This window comes from Rhizophagus irregularis, chromosome 12 (assembly GCF_026210795.1).
Source record: "Rhizophagus irregularis chromosome 12, complete sequence".
Classification (NCBI taxonomy): domain Eukaryota; kingdom Fungi; phylum Glomeromycota; class Glomeromycetes; order Glomerales; family Glomeraceae; genus Rhizophagus; species Rhizophagus irregularis.
Genome location: NC_089440.1, coordinates 117490 through 136990, shown reverse-complemented (window position 1 = coordinate 136990; position 19501 = coordinate 117490). Strand labels below are relative to the sequence as shown.

Here is a 19501-nt window from a genome sequence, read left to right as displayed (position 1 = left end):
CGGACCAATTACCTTAATCCATGTGATTATTAGTTTAACGACTTCTCGGTCCAATTAAAATAAAAATAAAAATAAGTTAAAATTTTATACACTAAGACTACATGTAATACTGCGCCCCACAATTAATAAATTTACTAGGTATACTACGGCATTACAATGTTCTAGTAATTTACGGTTGGGTATTATTATTAACGATATATAGTTTCTTAATAGATTTTATATTTACTGATCATGGAATTAATTATTAAAGCTTAAAATTGATTATCTTTTAAGGAACAAAAAATCGAATCTACAAACGATAAAAAAAAGTATAAACCATGAATTAGACGTTACACGGTATACTTTAAATATTATGGTCAACTGATTTAAGACTACTCCGCATACGATAAAAAAAAGTATAAAACATGAATTGGACGTTACACGGTGTGATTTAAAATTAACATCCGACTAAATACAATGCTTATATTGTGATTGAAAAACCTTTTTTGTATTAATTGCTATTCTATTAAAAAAAATTTGTACAACAAAAAAACACATAAATTCCCCTCATTATTTTACAATAACGATATTTCGAATTAAATATAAGCAAAACATCGATCTTTATTAAAAGTGAGTGACCTGTTAATATGATTCACAAATAGTTTGCTGCTTCATTGAAAACGCGTCTAAAAAATTTCTTTACACTTTGTTTCAGCAATGTTATCAGAAGAAGTCCTTAAAAAACTTCAGTATTATGCGTTTTAGGAGAAACCCTACACCGAATGGTGTGTAGATTCGTGGAGGGAATATTTTGAAAGTGAAAGTCCAGACGCGTCTGTGTGGGAATGTAATCATTCCCTAGGTTGCGAAATTGAAATATTAATAGACAACCTAGATGACAAGTCAAGGGCGGCGCAAAAGGTACTTTCAATAAAAAGTGAATTAAAGGTTAGTATTTTTCACGAAATGTAAAAATATTAATGAGTGTAATAAGTGTGCTACGCCTTGGGATGCGTTCCTGGGGAAGAAGAGCGTATCGGACTGCCGAAATGCTTTCACCTTCGCTACGTGCACGGAATCTCTTGGTTAAGGTCTGCCGATTCCGGAGGAGGAATCGGTTATTACTTTCCTTATTAACGCACTGCTAATCTTACAACAGGTAAAGCGAAATCTCATTGAAGATGGAGAGAAGGAAAACGTAAAATGTCACCGAACTACCATTACACTTATCTGCTTTGTTCAGGGAAATGCGTCCACAAATGCTTTCCCATTGACATTGATGGTAGTAAGCTGGTTGGCCATCTTAAAAAAGCCATCAAGATGGAAAAACAAATTGATTTCGCTGATGTTGATGCAGACAAGCTCAGGCTTTTTGGAAAGTGGAAATTCCTGACGATCATGATGATCAGCTGAGAAGTCTTTCACTCCAGAATAAAGATGAACTTCTCGCAACAAAAAAGATTTCTAAGTATTTTCCAGTCACACCTCCCAAGGAACATATTCATGTTATCATAAAGTCACCAATATGTAAGTAATAGTTACAGTATATAAATTTCATTATTTACCCTGTAATACCTCAACACTATTTTTCACTGTGCGGTATGTGGTATGTGCGCAACGCACATAATCAGAATTTTGCACACACCTTTTTTAGAAAGGATGTGCGGCATGTGCACAAAAAATTTGAAATATCCTATTACAGTACCTGTATAACCATACCACTTTGCCGACTTGATAAATTGCGCCATCCGCACAATAACTTTTATTGAAAAATTAACACTGCCTCAACATGTCTTTATTTTTCAGTACTTAGTCTTGAAGAGGCGTTATCGCTTATTCCGCCACCCATCATTTATTCTCCAGGATGTACTACATCGAAGGCCATTACGAAGGCTAATGGTAGCCCGCCAACAAGAGTACTTTTATGGGAGGACTTTTTTGGTGAGGTTAATGTCAAAGAGATAAGCGAAATTTTAGGTACTTATAATCATTTTGCTAGTAAGTTAGAACATTTACAAACTTATCTATCAAACCTCTATAGAATTCCCTGATGGAGCTTGTAAGAATGACGTCTTATCTATTAAAAAAGGATCAGATTGATGTTTTCGATTAATAAAGCTGAATTCATATAACTTTTTAACCTTTTAAAAAGAACCGTCAAACAATGAACAAGGAAAACGTTCTGGAAGTGTGTCTAGGCTTTATCCCAGTAAGGATCCGAACCCCAGGAAACTCTGCTCACCTTTTGCTTCCACCAGAAATACTACTACCAGAACCACATATAAAAACTGTAAACATAGTGGTAAAAGTTCTGGACAAAGAAGTATTCCTAACACAGTCAATGTACGTAAATAATATGCTTATTCGACTAAATCAGCTGAACCTTCTGGACAAATACATTAGGCGAATGGTGGCAGTGAGGATCAGAAAATTTGAAGGTCAAGAACGATTAGACCCTTTGCAACAGGTTAGCGATTTGGTTTCAAATGCTCATTTATATATGCATTAATCTTACTAAATACAGGTTGGTTAATATTACAGCATCTTTGAGGGTGATGGTTTAGAGCTATCACATATTTCAACAATCATGATGCTTATGTTAGCAATTCTTATTATGATGATAATTAAAATGGAAAATATATAATATAGAAAAAAAAAAGTTCTAATACAACTAGCTAGTAAAAATCTAACCATTAAAATATTACTGCCATGAGTTTTAATCCCACTGTATTTGCTTATTAAATGCGAAATAAAGTTTATACTCTTAAAATAATGATCTTTATTTAGAGTTCTTTTTTATATTACGATTGTTAAATGAGATAATAATGCTTAATATTGTTGCGAGACTCTCACAACCCTTCTACAAACATCAGATTTTCAAAATAATCCATTCCAATTATTAATATCTCGCCTATCTATATCGCTCTCACTCATACAGAGGATTATATTCCGCAAAACTTTTTCAAGATAAAGTAATCTTAAAGCATAAATTTGGGAGATTGGCGCTTTTTTCTCATTATATTTAAAAAAAGATGTATTTGTTTCTTAATGCACATCAGAACAGCGTGATTTCTTTTGAAAAAAGTCATGATTGGCCATAATCCTACAAACCCATCAGGAAGCTACATCAATGGCATAGCTGAGCCATCAAATTTTGCATTTGTATACACTAGTGCATACAGTACATTTCAGATCTTATTATACTATCAAAATGTTAATAAAATTTTAAAATTACTATAATAAAACCTAAATTTCAATGTTTTACAAAAGAAATATAGGTATTTTTCATGTTTTAATAAAATATTTTAGTGTTTTTATACAATATTTCAGTCTTTTTATGCATAACTTTAACATTAACCTTATTTTATAGTAAAAGAAAAATATATTAAAAATTATTTGTATAATTTCAAATATATAATTTATAATTTAATTAATAAAATCCTTTATACCTTTATTCTTTATTCAAATAAAAACATTATCAAATATGAGCTATTGGTCTCCATTATTTGTATTTTATCTAATTAACTTTACTAATGCATATTTCTTTTTAGTAGTTTTCTTTTTACATGGTGGCATAGTTTATGGATCTATATTCTCAATATTTTCAAATGATTTTTTTGATTTTTTACCTTGAGTTAACCTTTTATTATCATGATTATTACTTTTTCTTCTTTATATAGATATTACTTGTACTTTATTTATTTATTATTTCTAATTCTCCAATTTCTTTTTATAATATTTTCATGCTGTTTCATTATTTTGTAAAAATAAAGATGCCTCTTGAATGTTTCACCATTAAAAACCTTTTTAACCTATACTGAAAGTTTAGATTCCTATCTTTTAATATCTGTATCAACTTTATTAATAAACTCTTTTCATTCTTTTGGTAATTCAAAATCTTGTACATCATTAAAGTTTTCTTATCATTAGATTTTATATTATTATTGATTGAAGATTTATCAGTATTAATATAATTATTGTAATTAAGTGATTAATTAGTTAAGAATTATGAAAATTACCATATTAGGAAAGAAAAATTAGTTTATTTTTTATCACATGTCGTATTTATGTCATGTTCCATCAGACTGCACTTATCAAGCTCATCGGACTGGATTCAATAAGGGTAGATTCGGGTTAATAGAATGTAAATTTGGAAATATAATTATAAAATTTTGTTTTTTTTATACAAACTTTTTTCATATAAAAAAATATAATATTTAGTATTCCAAACTTCAGAGAATCCAGATGCTGAAGATCCTAAAAAGAAGTATAACATCTTAAAGATAAAGGGAGTTAAGAAATATGTGGTTAAAAGGAAGCTTTAACATGATAAATTTCTAAAATATCTCAGAATTAGAAAGTTAATCCGACATGATATGTATGGTCTCTGCAGTTATAATCATCAAATATATCTGGAGAGAATAAATAAGATAGGGCTGAATTCATATAATAATAAGTGCTAGATCTTACTTAATAGAATTTGAACCCTTTCATATGATTATTGGTAGATTGGACTATATAAATTACCTGATATCATCTGAAATACCCCCTAAGAAAGTAAAAGAAAGGGTTATAAATATAGATATTTTATAACAAATATTTTTTTTCAGGTAAAAAAAAAACTAATAATAACTAAAAAATATATTTTTTATTAATTAAAGTTTTTTTATTACTGAAGTAGAAAGATACAAAAATGGTTGATCATAAAGATATAGAACTTGTACAAGTCAAAATCATAAAAACAGCATTGCAAAAAGGCAGAAAATATGATAATCTTATGGAGACTATCTAAAGAAATTGCGAGCTGAAAAGAATCTGAATAACTATATTAAAACACTTACAGTAAAAATATTCTTTAAGAAAAAAGTATATACTGAAAAGCTAGAAAATTATTGCATAAGATATAAAAATAATAATCTATATAGCAGTTTAGAGGAATTATATGAATTTTATTATTATATAGCTAATAATGAGAATCACAAAAGATCAGATGATGAAATAGAGCAGATGCTTAAAGTAATGGCAATCTAGTTGCATTTGTTCATCTGAAAAATAATATAAATGAAAATTTAGCAATTAAAATAAAAAATATTAGTTAGTAAGTAAATCATTACATTTAATATACAATGCATTTATACAACCTGCTCGAAAAAATAAATACAATTGCTAAAATTGTCAAAGCTTTTAATAGAGATCTTTAATAAAATCTGTTAGGTAAATAACACTTGGTACAAAGAAATCCAACATAAGTTTCAGCAAAGATAGAAGATACAAATATTAGAATATTATAAATTAAAATATAAACAAGAATTCTAAATGAAAGAGATAAAAAGAAAATATCCTTATGATTATTTTATGCAAGGATTATTTCATCAAAACATAGAGAATTTTTATATTAAAAGGAAAATTAAGACAGCTAAAAAATAGGTGAAAATAAAAAGCTATATGCTTTGACCTTTGGAATGCTTTATAAGCAAGAAAAAGAAATAGTTAAATATAATATACAAAAAATAACTAAAAATGCAGTTCCTTAGTAGAATATAAGAGATATTTGGAATTTTATTTAGAGAAAAGCAACATTTTTATCTAATTTACCATCATAAGCTAGATTAGTAAATGACGCATATATGCAAGTAGGAAGACAAGTTATAGCATTAAATAATATTATAAATTTTGTTTAAGCATGATAAATATTCAGTTATTTTTTTCAGATATAGAAAAATGACTTCTAAAAAATATTACACATATTCGGAAAAAAAAAAATATATGCTATTTAAGAGATCAAAGACTTTATTATAGCCAGGGTTGGAAATTGTACTAGTACAGTACTAAGTACTGTACTTGTACTTAAAAATTTACAAATACAATTTTAGTACATACTATTAATAAATTTTATTAGTTAATTTTATAAATATAAACAATATTGATCACATGATATCTACCTAAAATGGTTAAATTATATCCTAAAAAGTAATAATTGTATCTAGTACAGTAGTGTACTTAGTACTTGTACGAAATTTTTACTAGTACATACAGTATGTACTAGAATTTTGCTAATACAGGTGTACTACCACAACCCTGATTATAGCATTAGAATGTGATATAATAAAGATACATCAAATCTTAAAAGCATTGGCTGAGAAATATATTATCTATATGATGCTATGACACCTAAAGAAATCAAAGAATCATCTGAGTCCAATTCACTGAAATAATGATAAAAGAGATAGTTATATTCAAAGAATAGAGTAATTGAATCAAATAAATTATCAAAAAATTAAGAAATAATAGGCACAAGACTGCAGGTAAATTCATCATTAATCCCACATAATATTTGCCACTATGCAATCCAGCTAAATATAATCACATATATGATAAGGCAATCAGCTTTATTACTGTCACAAATAAAAGACAGAATAGGATTGTAGACATGTTTGATTACTTTGAGCTAAATGAATATCTGTAAGTCTGATTTAAAGATGTTAGCTTTAATTATTTTTTAAAAAATATATTACAGCTATACATGAAACTGAAATTGGTTAATTTCAACCTTCAAAATAGTCAAAATGGTCAAAATGATTTTGACTTATGCCTCTCCAAAAGTTGAAATAGTAAAATTACATCATAGTCATATGATTTTATAGTAAACAATAATATTAAAATTCAAAGTTAACGATCTCTGCATCCGGTGATTCAATTTTTATGATCTTTATGCAGTTGGATTCAGCTTATCAAGAGAATTCCAATGATATGTATTATATATCTGTAGCATCAATATTGATGGAGTTATTCATGTTTAAAATTTTATATTAAATTATAATTATAAAAATCACATAGCTATGATGTAATTTCAACTATTTCTACTTTAATTTCAACTTTTGACTTTCCCAAGTAAACTCTTTCTCACAAAAATTCAGAACAAAAATTTATGTCAACGTCAACCATTTATTTTTTTTAAATATAACACAAATGTTTAACTTCTTATAACTCGGTTAGAGTTTTCTCACTATTATACACACTTTCACATACTATATTACTAGTGTTTGGAATCATATAACAGTTATTTGAATAACTTGAGTATATTCGAGTATTTGAATAAGCATAGTGGTTATTTGAGTATTCATTTAGCCAGATATAGTATAGTTAAAATTCTAATTGGACATTAAATCCTTAAATTTAACTGAGTTAAAATCATAATTCAGACCAAAAATTATGTAAATTATTACTATAAAAGGAAATTTAACTTATTCGAATATTATTCGAATACACTTTATAAATTTAAATGAATACTCGAATATATTCGAATATATTTGATTCCAAACATTATATATTACTACCTTACTTTATAAAACTTTTGTTTTCCAGTCATTTTATATGCCCTGTTGCTCTTTGTGTCAAAAGTAGGAACAACTTTTACATCCAGTCTATTTTTATAGTTCCACCTTTTATCCTACACCACACAAAGTCCTCCCAAACATACACTATGACTGAAGATACTCAAAAACCTAATGAAATACATATAACCAAAGCTATTATCCGCCTTTACAAATCTTGCAAAACCTTTTCACTCTCTATGAGAATTCGACGAGTCTCTCCCTATATGTCATGTAATACCCGTGAAAGCAGAACGTTATACAATACAAACAAAGGACGTTATTACATCTAAACAAGCAGATCTACAACTCACAGATTTCAGAAATTACTTGATTTACACCAATGATATTGAATTATTAAAAGATCATCGACACAAATTCCAATCTACATCTAACAAACCAAATTTGAACTTTATTTTAGGGACATACCTCACATTCGTATTTTCTCTAAATAGACAATTTCCTAAAGATACTGTGGATAAATACTTTAAAAGACTACGCCAATTATTACAAAAAAAACTTTATGCACTATATAATAGACTGGAATCTAACGCAGATAACAACAAAAAAATGAAAACTTTTATCCGATTTTCATTCAGTCACCACGTGATATACCTGGGATTCTATTTTAACTGCGGTCAATTGTACAACAACTCTACATAAACTGAAGAAAAATGCCTATTATCTGCTGCCTTCGTAATGTCTCAAAACCACTAGTGTTGTGTTAAACATTTTAAAATAGTTGACCTTTTTCATTAACGTCATCACCATTCACAAATCCTAGATTTTACGCAGCACAAATATGTAATACCGTTAATCGACATAAACGGTCGCCTAAATTATACAAGGAAATTCATTCCAACTGACTTGGTATTGGTTATACCGTCACTATTAGAAAATACAACTGTTCATTACAAGATAATTAATGCGTGAATTATGTGATCAATAGACCATTTTCAACAGATCCAAATCAAATTGCTAAATACCGTCCTTATTACAAAGAATATCATTTATTATGATTCGATGCTGTGCGCTCACCTCAACAAATTCAAAGATGGAACCGCATTATACAAGCAGTGTATAAATTCGCTGACAAAGTTAATAGTGAAATACCTTTTCTTACTAAAAATTCTGATAAAGCATGTTTATCATTCCAAGTTAGGGGACCAGTTGTTTTCAAACAAATTCAACATTTGCCAGAAATTCGTACATCCAAATATATAGATTGGATAGAGGCTTTACATCATCAGACCAACCCTCTAGAAAAAGCCAAACAATGACGCATCAAGAACTGGCTCAGATGAGTCCGTAAAAGAAACAAAAAGAAAAAACAACTACCTGCTTTACCTTCTGGTTACCTAGGAGACCAAAAAATTTACTATAAAGATACGTATAATATTAACCTCTTTGATTACAAAGTTAGATGAAGATTTAACGTCAGTTCTATACCACAATATAATTACGGCTATAATCAAGCCATGGCCCTTTACCGAAAATATCATCCTCCTACGACCATCATACAAGACATCCCTATAACAGAAAATTCATTTTATGAAATATCAAAGAAAGATCGTAACATCCTCACGAATAACAAAGACTTATTCTTTAGACGTACTCTACCACCGGATACAAACTCAAATACCACAATGTCAGATATATCTTACATATCGGCTACCAAATGGGAGCCATCTGTTGAAGCGCCACCGATGCCTCAACATGATTAATACTTTTAATTTAATAAAGTACAACTCTGGACCTATAATGTTACACCATTCCGCACCTGACAGTATTTACATGCGGTGTCTTAATGACAAAAGAAAAATACGGGAATTAATTTGAGGTTGAACTAATTTTTTGTTTTTTTGTTCGCTTTTATTGTTTTGCCTTTTTCTTTTTTAGGAGATACTATTTTTCCTTTTATTTCCTTTATCAGTAGCGTAGTTTTACTGTTAGAGTAGTTCCACTTGGAGGGTGAGGTTGTGTATACAGGATTTTTTGTGTATACGCGATTTATAACTACACAACCCTTAATAGTATAGATATTCACTAGAAATAGTTGTCTTCTTCTATTATGTACTCGTTATTGGTTACTCCTCTCAAAATTATAATAAAATAAATAAATAAACTTTTGACCTTCCCAAGTCAAAATATTTCAACTTTTGGGTTTTAATTTCAACTTCATGTATAATTACAACTACTGTATAAGATTTTTATAGCCTTAATTAATTACGGCATATAAAAATTTTGTGTTATGGCACTTTTTTGAATTATGGCTAACATCTTTAGTCTGATCCAGCCCAGAAAATTTATTTTCGATTAAAGATACAGATTTATTATTTATGGCGCATTCAAGAATTTTTATTATACCAGAACTATTAGAACAGATTTTACATTTTTTGGTGATAGATAAATCCCTCTATTCCACTCTATTTGTTTCCCAATTATGGTACAGATGTGGCGCTCCTATTCTGTGGAAACAAGTTGAGCTAAAAGGAAATGACTTTTATCGTAAGCAATCTTTTTCAGATGATTATAATTACTGTAAAGATGATCGCTCTCAATTGAAGAAATTCATAAAATTAATACATGGAAAGCAAAAGCCAGTTTATAGTTCGAATATAACTCATCTTGAAATTTCATACTACCATTCACTTTGGGATGAAAAAATCATAGGTATTTTGAAATCATGTCCAAATATAATCCATTTAAGTTTCAAAAATAGCATAGGATTTAGTAGTAGAACGTTAGAACTGACATATCCAAATCTGAAGTATCTCAATTTGTGAGATAATCAATCAGGTGACTATAGGAGTTTTCGTACTCGAGAAGTGTATGACGGTCTATGGAGAATTACGCAGTCATGTCATAAATTAGAATATTCAAATATTGCCTATCGCACAGAGATTACTGAACTATCAATTTGCGGTATTATTCGTTCCTGCCCAAAGCTCCGGCATCTTGACATTACCTTTTGTGAAATTATTTCTGATATGACTATCAAAAAAATTGCTAGATCATGTCTTAATTTAAAATACCTCAATCTGAAGGGGTGTTATAATATTATCCACGTAGAGAATCTGTGGAAACTTTAACGCCTCCTGATCTCATTGGAGTGGTTAGAAATCATCTTACACAGAACAACGTTTCTAGTAGACAGATTTTAGCTCAGAGCCCTTAGATCTAAGTATGCGAGATAATTTGCAGTGGTATTCCGATCCATCCTGAGTGTTGATCAGATTTTTTTGCTGAGCCACAGATTGTGCGACAAAAAAATAAGTGGATCATCAGTCAGGTCTTGTGCGATATATTAAAATATACAAACTAACCAGTTCCTCTATTTTTTTCCCGAACAAACATGAGAAAAATGTGAAAGGGCGTCTAGTTGCAACACAGGGCCTACCATATAAGCAAATAGTGCTGACAAAAGCATATGTTGTGAAAGGCTGGGGGACTTGCAATTCCGAGATCTACAAGAACTAACTACCTTTGCGTCTCGCGGGTAGATCTCGATGTGAAAAGGTATGAAAATTTCGTTTTGCACGTGCCTTCATGGAACTCTTGGCATCATACAACAATACTAATTACGCCTCATACCTCCTTATCTTTTTCCTAGCAAGATATAAAGCATGTAGTGGTGTGTGAAGTTCAGCCAACTTTCCGCAAAAAACTTTTCCATATAAAATAACGCAAAATAAGGTATGTGCTGTATATACCAGATGTTATGTATGTATGGGAACGAGTTTTCCTCACTATGGTTTCTTGCATTTAGGAAACGAAAATGACTCACAAGAGTATTGTCAATCTTAAGTGTTGCTTCCAGGATGTGAGGATAAAATAACTTACATAATCTCACCCTGCAAGGAAGATAAGGTCGCTATTCTCGAATTTGCTGTTAAAACTCTATTAGCAAATCAAGGTTACCAAGCTCTCTCCCTCAACTTCGACCTCTACGTGAATGATCCTGAGAAAGACAAATCCATGGAATCAGCAGAATTCTTTTTCTACTTGCATCGATAAAAAAAAGTATGTAGAACAAGTCTTTCGTCTGATCCATCGCAACTTTACTAATTCTTCGTTTTCAGTGGAACATTTCTCCAGAAGACCACTTTCCAATTCCTCACCCAGCCCGATGTCGTATCTGCGATTAATTCTATAACTGCTGATAATATATTCGACTACTATCAGCAGAAAATGTCAAATAGCAAACTTTCGCAAGTATATCAAGTGATAGTCCAAGATTTGGAGGAAGTACTCGAATCAAATTTCTTTAAAGAAGATACGACGCGTGTTCTGAAGGACATTAAAGACACTTGGGTTGTAAGTAAACTATTTTATATATTATGCATTGGAGGATAGAGCCTCTCGTTTAGAAGAGGGCTTAAGTATCTGAAAGGAAGTAGGGACTGCGTGTCGCTTACTTCTGGCGTATGAGGACTGCGGTCGCTCATATGACCCTGATCGGTGGCAAACTTGGGGACTGCGGTCACTCAAGTTTGTAAGTCTGGGGACTGCGGTTGCTTGGACCTAAACCACTCCTCCCCAATCGTTTCGAGCTAATTCGTGTGAGTCTTCTAACTAATGCTATCTTTTCATTTTGAGACGTGGAAAAAACAACGCATTCGATTCTATAAAATGAAGAAGCGATCGACAAACAGAAGACCGGTCGCGAAGTTCAGTTTGTGAGTGCATATTTGTTGGATTCTTATTTTCTTACTATAGAAAATGAGCTCATTACAATCTCTGTTTTCTCTTTATAAGCAAGAGCGCGTCACGAAATATCAAAGAGGTATCGCTAAAGTTACCGACGTGGAAATTGATAAGTGGGTTGAAGAATCGGTAAACGTTGGTAAAGAAAAGGTAGGTCTTATCACGATCAGTTATAAGCTGAAGAATTTTTTTTTAATTGTGAATATGTTGCAGGGAGAACCTTCAGTCCGTAGATCGCCTCGACCGATGAAACGCGTAAATTATGCTGAAATGGATGGCTCAGACGAAGAGAACTATTTTGCTAAAATAAGCTTAAATAAACGCGTTTAAAGCATAATCTAAGCTCGTACTAATAAAATGCTAAACAAGCTTGAAGCTTTTGAAGCACATATTAAAAAGTTTGAAAAAGCTTGTGCTCAGATTCTGGTTAATGTGCTTTGTTGAAGCAATTTAACATCCCTAGTTTCTTATAACGGTCAAATGATTCTTTATCATAATTAAGCAATTTCTTTTGATAATAAGGCTATATTTAACCTGCCTATTTATTTTTACAATTGTAACAAATATTTTATTAATGCTTTAATTATTGCTAAACTTATACATTATTAAGGCAAATGCAGTAAACTATTAAAAGAAACGAATTTGATAAAATAAAGTGCTTCCGGGTGGCAGTATAAGATTATGAAGCCCATTAACCCATTAACTAATACTACATACAACAACCTAGTGATTAAAAATAAGAGACCATTTCTTAGAATTTCGTTTAGGCTTGTTATTAGAGTTCAGAGTTATCCCTTTTTTAGTCTTGCTCTTTGATCTCGGGGAGTCGAAAGCAACCACTTGATTTATTTTTTTCCGTGGAGGAGAAAATTCACAACTGTTCTATAAATTTTGAAGTTGATCGTCTGTATCTTCTTCATTCTCTGAATATTGTTTTTGCTCAACAAATTCGATTGTTTCCTTAACAATCATCTGTGAAATAACAAAAATTATTAGACCTAAGTGATTGTAAACTACAAGTGCTTAAACAAAAATACATACCTTTGCCTTCCACGCCAACATAATTACAGGAAGTACTTTAGCACCAAATTGTGCTATTTGTGAGGGGACTTCCAACATTTTTGTTCGAGTTATTCGGCATGTATAGCCAGCAGGGGAATCTAATCTGAGTAATAATATCATCAGACCTAAATTTCATTCACAGAGAAATGATAAAATAAGTCATTAAAACCAATATGTAATGTGAGGGACTCCATCATCAACACCTACTTGAGTGTATAAACCCGATAGATTGTAGTTTTCTTATCTTTTCCTCTTCATTTCCAACGGCTTCACACAAAGAATAAAATATATCCTTCATCATTTTCGGAGCTTTTATACCTCTTTCATGCAAAAGTTTCGTCCCATTGTTACCTTCGAAAGATTTGCCAGCCTCTGAACATCCGTACTCAGTAGAAACCTTTCGAATGATTAGATCTCCACGTCTTCCCATAATCTTTCTCTTCATTTTGACAATTGCAGATCCGGTTCGATTACGATTTTTCCTATTCGAGGATGCCCGGCTAGATGACTCCGACCTGATGCAAAAAAAGATGTGAGCCACTTATCATAGTAGAATGGTTAGTATTATCTTCCCTACCTTGCGGTTTCCAATCCATCGATATTCCCAAATCCTCTGTCTACAAAATTCCAAACATGAACCAAGAGCCACAATTCAAGATGATCCTTCTCTAAACTCCCCGCTTCATATTCATGTAACCTGTAGATCAAGATAGAAATTAATAATCCAGGAATAAAAAGAAATAATTTACTATTGGACAGAACCTACAAGTTGTACGCGGTATTTCGGATCCAATCATAATCAAAATGCGTTTGTCGATTGTATGGAGAATCCCATTGCTGAGATTTAAATATAGCATCTCTAAGACTTGAGATGTCAGACTAATTCAGGATGTACAAATAAGTAAATGATCATAATAGTATTATTAACAAGATATATAAAACTACCTACCACTCGAAAACTGTTAAGGTACGTTAATAAGTCTTGGGGGCATCTGTGGCATTGATATAAGTTTATATTTTCGAATTTCATCAAGTTCAGCCTCAGTAAAAACTTCTTCATTGATATAGATGTTATCATTTGGATCTATCACAAATGAATGACATAGGCTTTGGAAAGTCGCAAAATGTTAGATGTCAAATAATAGAACCTGAGCTTTGTCCAATACATAAAGGATACTTACTGTTCGTGCCTGCATTTAATACCGAAATTGTATAGAGCATCTTCTACTATCTTTCCCGTAGAAAGTTTCCATTTGTCCGAGTCATTCATTTTTAAGTATGTCTTTTCGAATTCAGTGAACTCTATCTTTGTCTTCTCTACAACATCACAGGACGAAGATTCTGAACTATAAACGTAGTCAACATCATCATTATTAACAGATTCCGTAGATTCCGGATCAGAGTAATATTCATTGGTTTCATCAGCCACCTTCATCTCCCTTGCAAATTCGTCGTAAATTGGCGAATCGCTCATAATACTCTCATTGTTACTTTTATCATCGTGAGCTGGGATCTAGATATTGAGAAGAAAAAGTTAATTTACTACGCATGATGGTTTGTTGCAGAACATACATTGAAAACATGGTGTCGTACCTCTCCATTAGTTTCTGGATTTCGTTGTTGTTCGGGTTCATCATTCTTGACTCTTTTCGATGGTGGTTGATTAAATACGTCTTTGTCTTTTGTATCTATTATCGGATCAGTTGAGGTAGTTCTCGTCTCTACCTCTATGTTGATTTTGTGCTTGGATTTACGTGATTCTAGCAGGTGGCTGGAATATATTATCTTCTCCTCCCTTACATCTTTATTTAGCGACGCATGATATTCGTGCTATGCAAATAGTTCGTATCGTTAGAGTAGAATACCAGAAAATTGATGTCATATTCCTGAGCTCACCTCTTCGATTTCTTCATTTTTTGCTAATTTATTAAGACTAGCCAACCATTCTCCTTCCATTTTTTTGTCAATCTCCAAAAGAATAAGCAAGGTAAGGATATTAGTTAACGGTTTAAATAAAAAATATATATATATATTAACAATCTAATGTGCGACGAGGAAACCCAGGGTGGCGCGAGGACACTCTGTATAGTATCGATGCTTTGTCTAATAGAGCACAATAGTAGCAACACGCCAAGGAAACCCAGAGTGGCGCGAGGACATTCCGTATAGTATTGACCTGGCTTAAGCCAAGCTGTGTTGTTGACAGGTTATGCTCATTTGCACAGAAAATATACTAACCTTGAACGATTTCTTTAGTGAAATTGCCTTTGAGCATTTCAAAGAGTCGTACTTTTGCTCGATAAAATCCAGACACTTCTTGTACTTGTAATTGTAGACTTTTACTGGGTTAGGTGGAAGCAACCTTTTGTTAAAAGTGTAGCGTATAAAGCTTGAGTAGGACCAACTATCAGTAGGATATTCGTCGAAATAATGTGAGTAAGGAATAAGTTTTTCTTTCGACATATTGATCAAAAAAAATGATAATCATTTTGACTTCGCATAAATAATCGTTACACTGATACTCACGCGACAGATAAACATCAGAAATTGTGCAGGGTGATGAATATGGGTCAGGAACAAATTTTTAGTGCCAGAAAACTACGACTGCCAGTAATGTTTTAAATATACTATGAGAAGGCTAACCCCGCTAAAAAGAAAATTATCTATATTTAATATTAACCTGAGAAGGACCAAGTTGGTCCACCAGTTATAACTGGCAGAAAAAATCCTGCTAATAAGCCCTGTTCATTTCTAGATCGGACCGGATTGATCGCAAATTTGTACCCCAAAATAATTGGTTACTGATGCGGTCAGCGGTCAGTCAAGCCGATCTACAAAAATTGGTGTTTTTCCCTGATCGATTTTATAATAAACATAATAAACAACAACTACGTGTTTTTGCCCTATAAGCTATTATGGATATATAAACCAATCCGATCAATCAAAATTGTGCTCAATTGTAACTATGATCTGATTGGTTATACATTTTTTCGGTCAATCCGATACGATCTAGAAATGAACAGGGCTATAATTATATTGTTCGCATCTATTATGTTACAGGTCGAACAGATGTCATTGTCACAAAATTTGCCTGGAATTTTTCTGGCAAATTGAGAATTATCCCGGTAAATTGAGGTAAATTGTGTTACAATTTTGGGATAATGGAGGTCTTACAATTTGGCAAATTTTGTCAAAATGACGACAATCCTACAGAATTCCTAATTCAAATGTTGAGAAATTTTTCAGAAATTTTAGTCAAATTTTTAGTAATTTTATGCAAATGAAACGTAATGCAAATTGTGGTGAATTTAGTCAAATTTTTAGTAATGTTATGTAAACGTAATGTAAATTGTGTAAATTTTAGGCAAATTTTTAGTAATTTTATGTAAACGTAATGAAAATTGTAGTGAATTTAGTCAAATTTTTAGTAATTTTATGTAAATGTAATGAAAATTGTGGTGAATTTAGTCAAATTTTTAGTAATTTTATGTAAATGTAATGAAAATTGTGGTGAATTTAGTCAAATTTTTAGTAATTTTATGCAAACATAATGAAAATTGTGGTGAATTTAGTTAAATTTTTAGTAATTTTATGCAAACATAATGCAAATTGTGGTGAATTTAGTTAAATTTTTAGTAATGTTATGTAAACAAAGTGCAAATTGTGGTGAATTTAGTCAAATTTTTAGTAATTTTATGCAAACGTAATGCAAATTGTAGTGAATTTAGTTAATGTTATGTAAACGAAGTGCAAATTGTGGTGAATTTTTAGCAATATTAGGCCAATGTTATGTAAATTGTGATGAATTTTTTGTAATGATACGTAAATTGCAAATTTGAAATAAAAATTTTTTATTATTGCACAATTTACCGGGAAAATTCTGGTAAATTGTGCATTTTTTTTGTCAAATTTTAGAAAAATGGACCATTTTACCAAAATTCAACTTTCAAATGCTAGAAAAATTTTAACAATTTTAGACAATTGGGCGACAATGGTTTGACAATTTTTGAACAATTGAGTGCAAATGCAATATTTTTAAGACAATTTCTGACGATTGAGTGATAATTAAGCAACAATTTGGCATAATTTTATGCAAATTTTATAACAATTTATTATGATTTTAATTTTATTAACAATTTATTTAATTCTTCAATTATAATATGTAATTAAGTACAATAATGTTAAAGAAAAACAAATATAAAAAAACAAAAAGTTTCAAAGGTTAATCTTTGAAACTAACCAAGCAAGGAGCCAAAGAACTGTTTACTTTTGTTATTTCATTACAATAATCTACAAAAAAAGAAAACCGTTCAGTTAGAACGTTTCTTAAAGAAAAAACAGTATCGTAATAAAATGTACGAAACTTACCAAGCCATATCCAATACCTGAACGGAAAGTAATGGCTTCTATTCAACAATGATTTTATGCGATTCATGTTTTCTAAGTTAGCTTCCCAGATATCCTGAACCTACAAAAAAGAAAAGGAACGTTAGTAAATGGTTCCTAATAAAAAAAATCAAAAAAAACTTGTTTCGTGATATTTGTCACGAAACTCACCATTTAAACTGAAGTTTCAAAGTTATACTTCGAAACCTAAACATTATCCAAACCCAAGACTGAAACTGGAGGGAGGGAACTAAACATGGGGCCCGAAACCGAAACCTCCTGAAACCCTTTAAGTTTCGGTATATACCGAAACTTAGTTTCGGGATGTGCATTTTTTTTCCGAAACTCGAAACCTGAAATTGACCCAAAACTCCTGAAACTTTTATATACGAAATATAACCGAAAGTCTGAAACCTATTAGTTTACTTAATTTATTTTTATTAACAATTAATTAAAATTATAACAATATTGTACTAATTTAACTGTTAAACTTTATTATGTAAAATTATATTAATAAAATTATATATAATTATATATTAACTATGAATTAAAATTTTGAACTAATAAATCTGGATCAAAATCATCTTCCTCGTCTAGTTCTTGAATAAAATCATTGAGTCCATCTAGTTCTAATTGCTTATCCGTTATATTATTTGATTTATCCTTAAACATTGAATCTAAATCAAGTACATTTAAAATTTCCAAATCTTGGAGACGAACCTGTTCACAATCATCATTAATAGGTGGGCTTGACACTAACTTTATCATTTCCTCTTCGTTATAATCATCAACATATTCATCATCATCATCACAAAGATGGGCATCACTTAAAATTGTACGAAGTTCCTCAGCAGTTCGATCTTTACTAAAATTAGATAACTCAGATTTACTATTGGCAATATAATAAGAATGGATTTTTGACATAGATTCTAAATTTTCAGTCAATAATCGCGTTCTTCTTTTACCAACCATTCATCCACAGATTGACCAAATTCGTTCACAACTTGCTGCATGTGGAATGATTGAAAACAATTTAATTGAGAGTAATTGTAAATAGGGTGGAGTGGATACGCACATTTTTCACCAACTAAGTGGCGTATTTACTTGTGAAGAGTATGGCATATTATATGGTGCTGTTTATAAATGAAATTCGCCAATTTGTGCTAGAAGTATTTCTGCTGACTTTTTTTTTGAATGATCATGTTTTTTGAGGTAGGTAGCGATATTAGGATCCTTTAACATTTGCTGCCAAATACGTGCAGCTGTACTTTGAACTCTTTGGTATTGGGACATTTTTACACCAAAACCTGTTTATTAGTTGTTAGTTTTTTAAAAATACTATTTACATCATTGTTATATAAAATAATAGTTAATATTGTTAATAATATTTTTTTTACCTTTGTAACTAGGATGAATATAATACGCTAAGAGATACTCATCAAAATCATACATTTTAAAACGTTCATTGAAGGATTTTATTGCATGCTGATGAAACCTTACATTTTCATTTTCATCAGGAATCTTGTTAATCGATTGACCAAGACATGCCAGAGAAAAGTAACAATCAGCTAGCGTTGATTTGTTACTTTCAAGACTGAGAATAGCATCTCTGATAGGTTTCATAATGTTTGCCAAATCGTAAACATCATTAAAAAATCCACGTTTCTGATTAATAATTGTCTTAACAGCCTCACTCGTAATAATATTAGAGTTTTCACCGATAACCTAATGAAATATTTAACAAAAATAAGATTAATTGCAAATTTGTAATTTTATATTACAAAATAGATTAGTAATAAAATTAAAATAATAAAGTTATACTTCTTTGAGACAAATTTCTAGCCGACAAATTGAATCTAACATCTCATAAACAGTCGTCCATCTCGTATCTAAATATGTTTTTAATCCACCACCTCCAATTTGTTTTTCTTTAATTTTTAATTCTAGTAGTTCTTTGGGCCTATGTGACTTTTTAAAATACGTTACAATAACTG

General features: G+C 30.9%; 4 protein-coding genes across 4 annotated transcripts; 2 read left to right on the top strand and 2 right to left on the bottom strand.

Moving 5' to 3' along the window:
* Positions 1-1580: 1580 nt before the first annotated feature.
* Positions 1581-2334, top strand: OCT59_003636 (uncharacterized protein; the record flags this gene model as incomplete). The annotated part of the gene is made up of 3 exons (XM_066147776.1): positions 1581-1585; positions 1793-1977; positions 2132-2334. 3 exons carry the CDS (start codon positions 1581-1583, stop codon positions 2332-2334), a joined length of 393 nt encoding a protein of 130 aa, XP_065996448.1.
* An 8973-nt stretch (positions 2335-11307) lies between these two features.
* OCT59_003635 (uncharacterized protein) lies at positions 11308-13319 on the top strand (the record flags this gene model as incomplete). The annotated part of the gene is made up of 5 exons (XM_066147775.1): positions 11308-11375; positions 11435-11669; positions 12008-12031; positions 12111-12209; positions 12273-13319. 5 exons carry the CDS (start codon positions 11308-11310, stop codon positions 12387-12389), a joined length of 543 nt encoding a protein of 180 aa, XP_065996447.1. The 3' UTR covers positions 12390-13319.
* On the bottom strand, positions 12942-15584 carry OCT59_003634 (uncharacterized protein; the record flags this gene model as incomplete). Its single annotated transcript, XM_066147774.1, has 11 exons — positions 12942-13031; positions 13101-13246; positions 13329-13388; positions 13473-13636; positions 13699-13818; positions 13888-14000; positions 14093-14228; positions 14303-14634; positions 14715-14951; positions 15018-15089; positions 15360-15584. 11 exons carry the CDS (start codon positions 15582-15584, stop codon positions 12942-12944), a joined length of 1695 nt encoding a protein of 564 aa, XP_065996446.1.
* Positions 15585-18047: 2463 nt separating this feature from the next.
* On the bottom strand, positions 18048-18959 carry OCT59_003633 (uncharacterized protein; the record flags this gene model as incomplete). Its single annotated transcript, XM_066147773.1, has 3 exons — positions 18048-18372; positions 18691-18814; positions 18905-18959. The coding sequence occupies 3 exons, from the start codon at positions 18957-18959 to the stop codon at positions 18048-18050; spliced, it is 504 nt and encodes a 167-aa protein (XP_065996445.1).
* Positions 18960-19501: the final 542 nt, after the last annotated feature.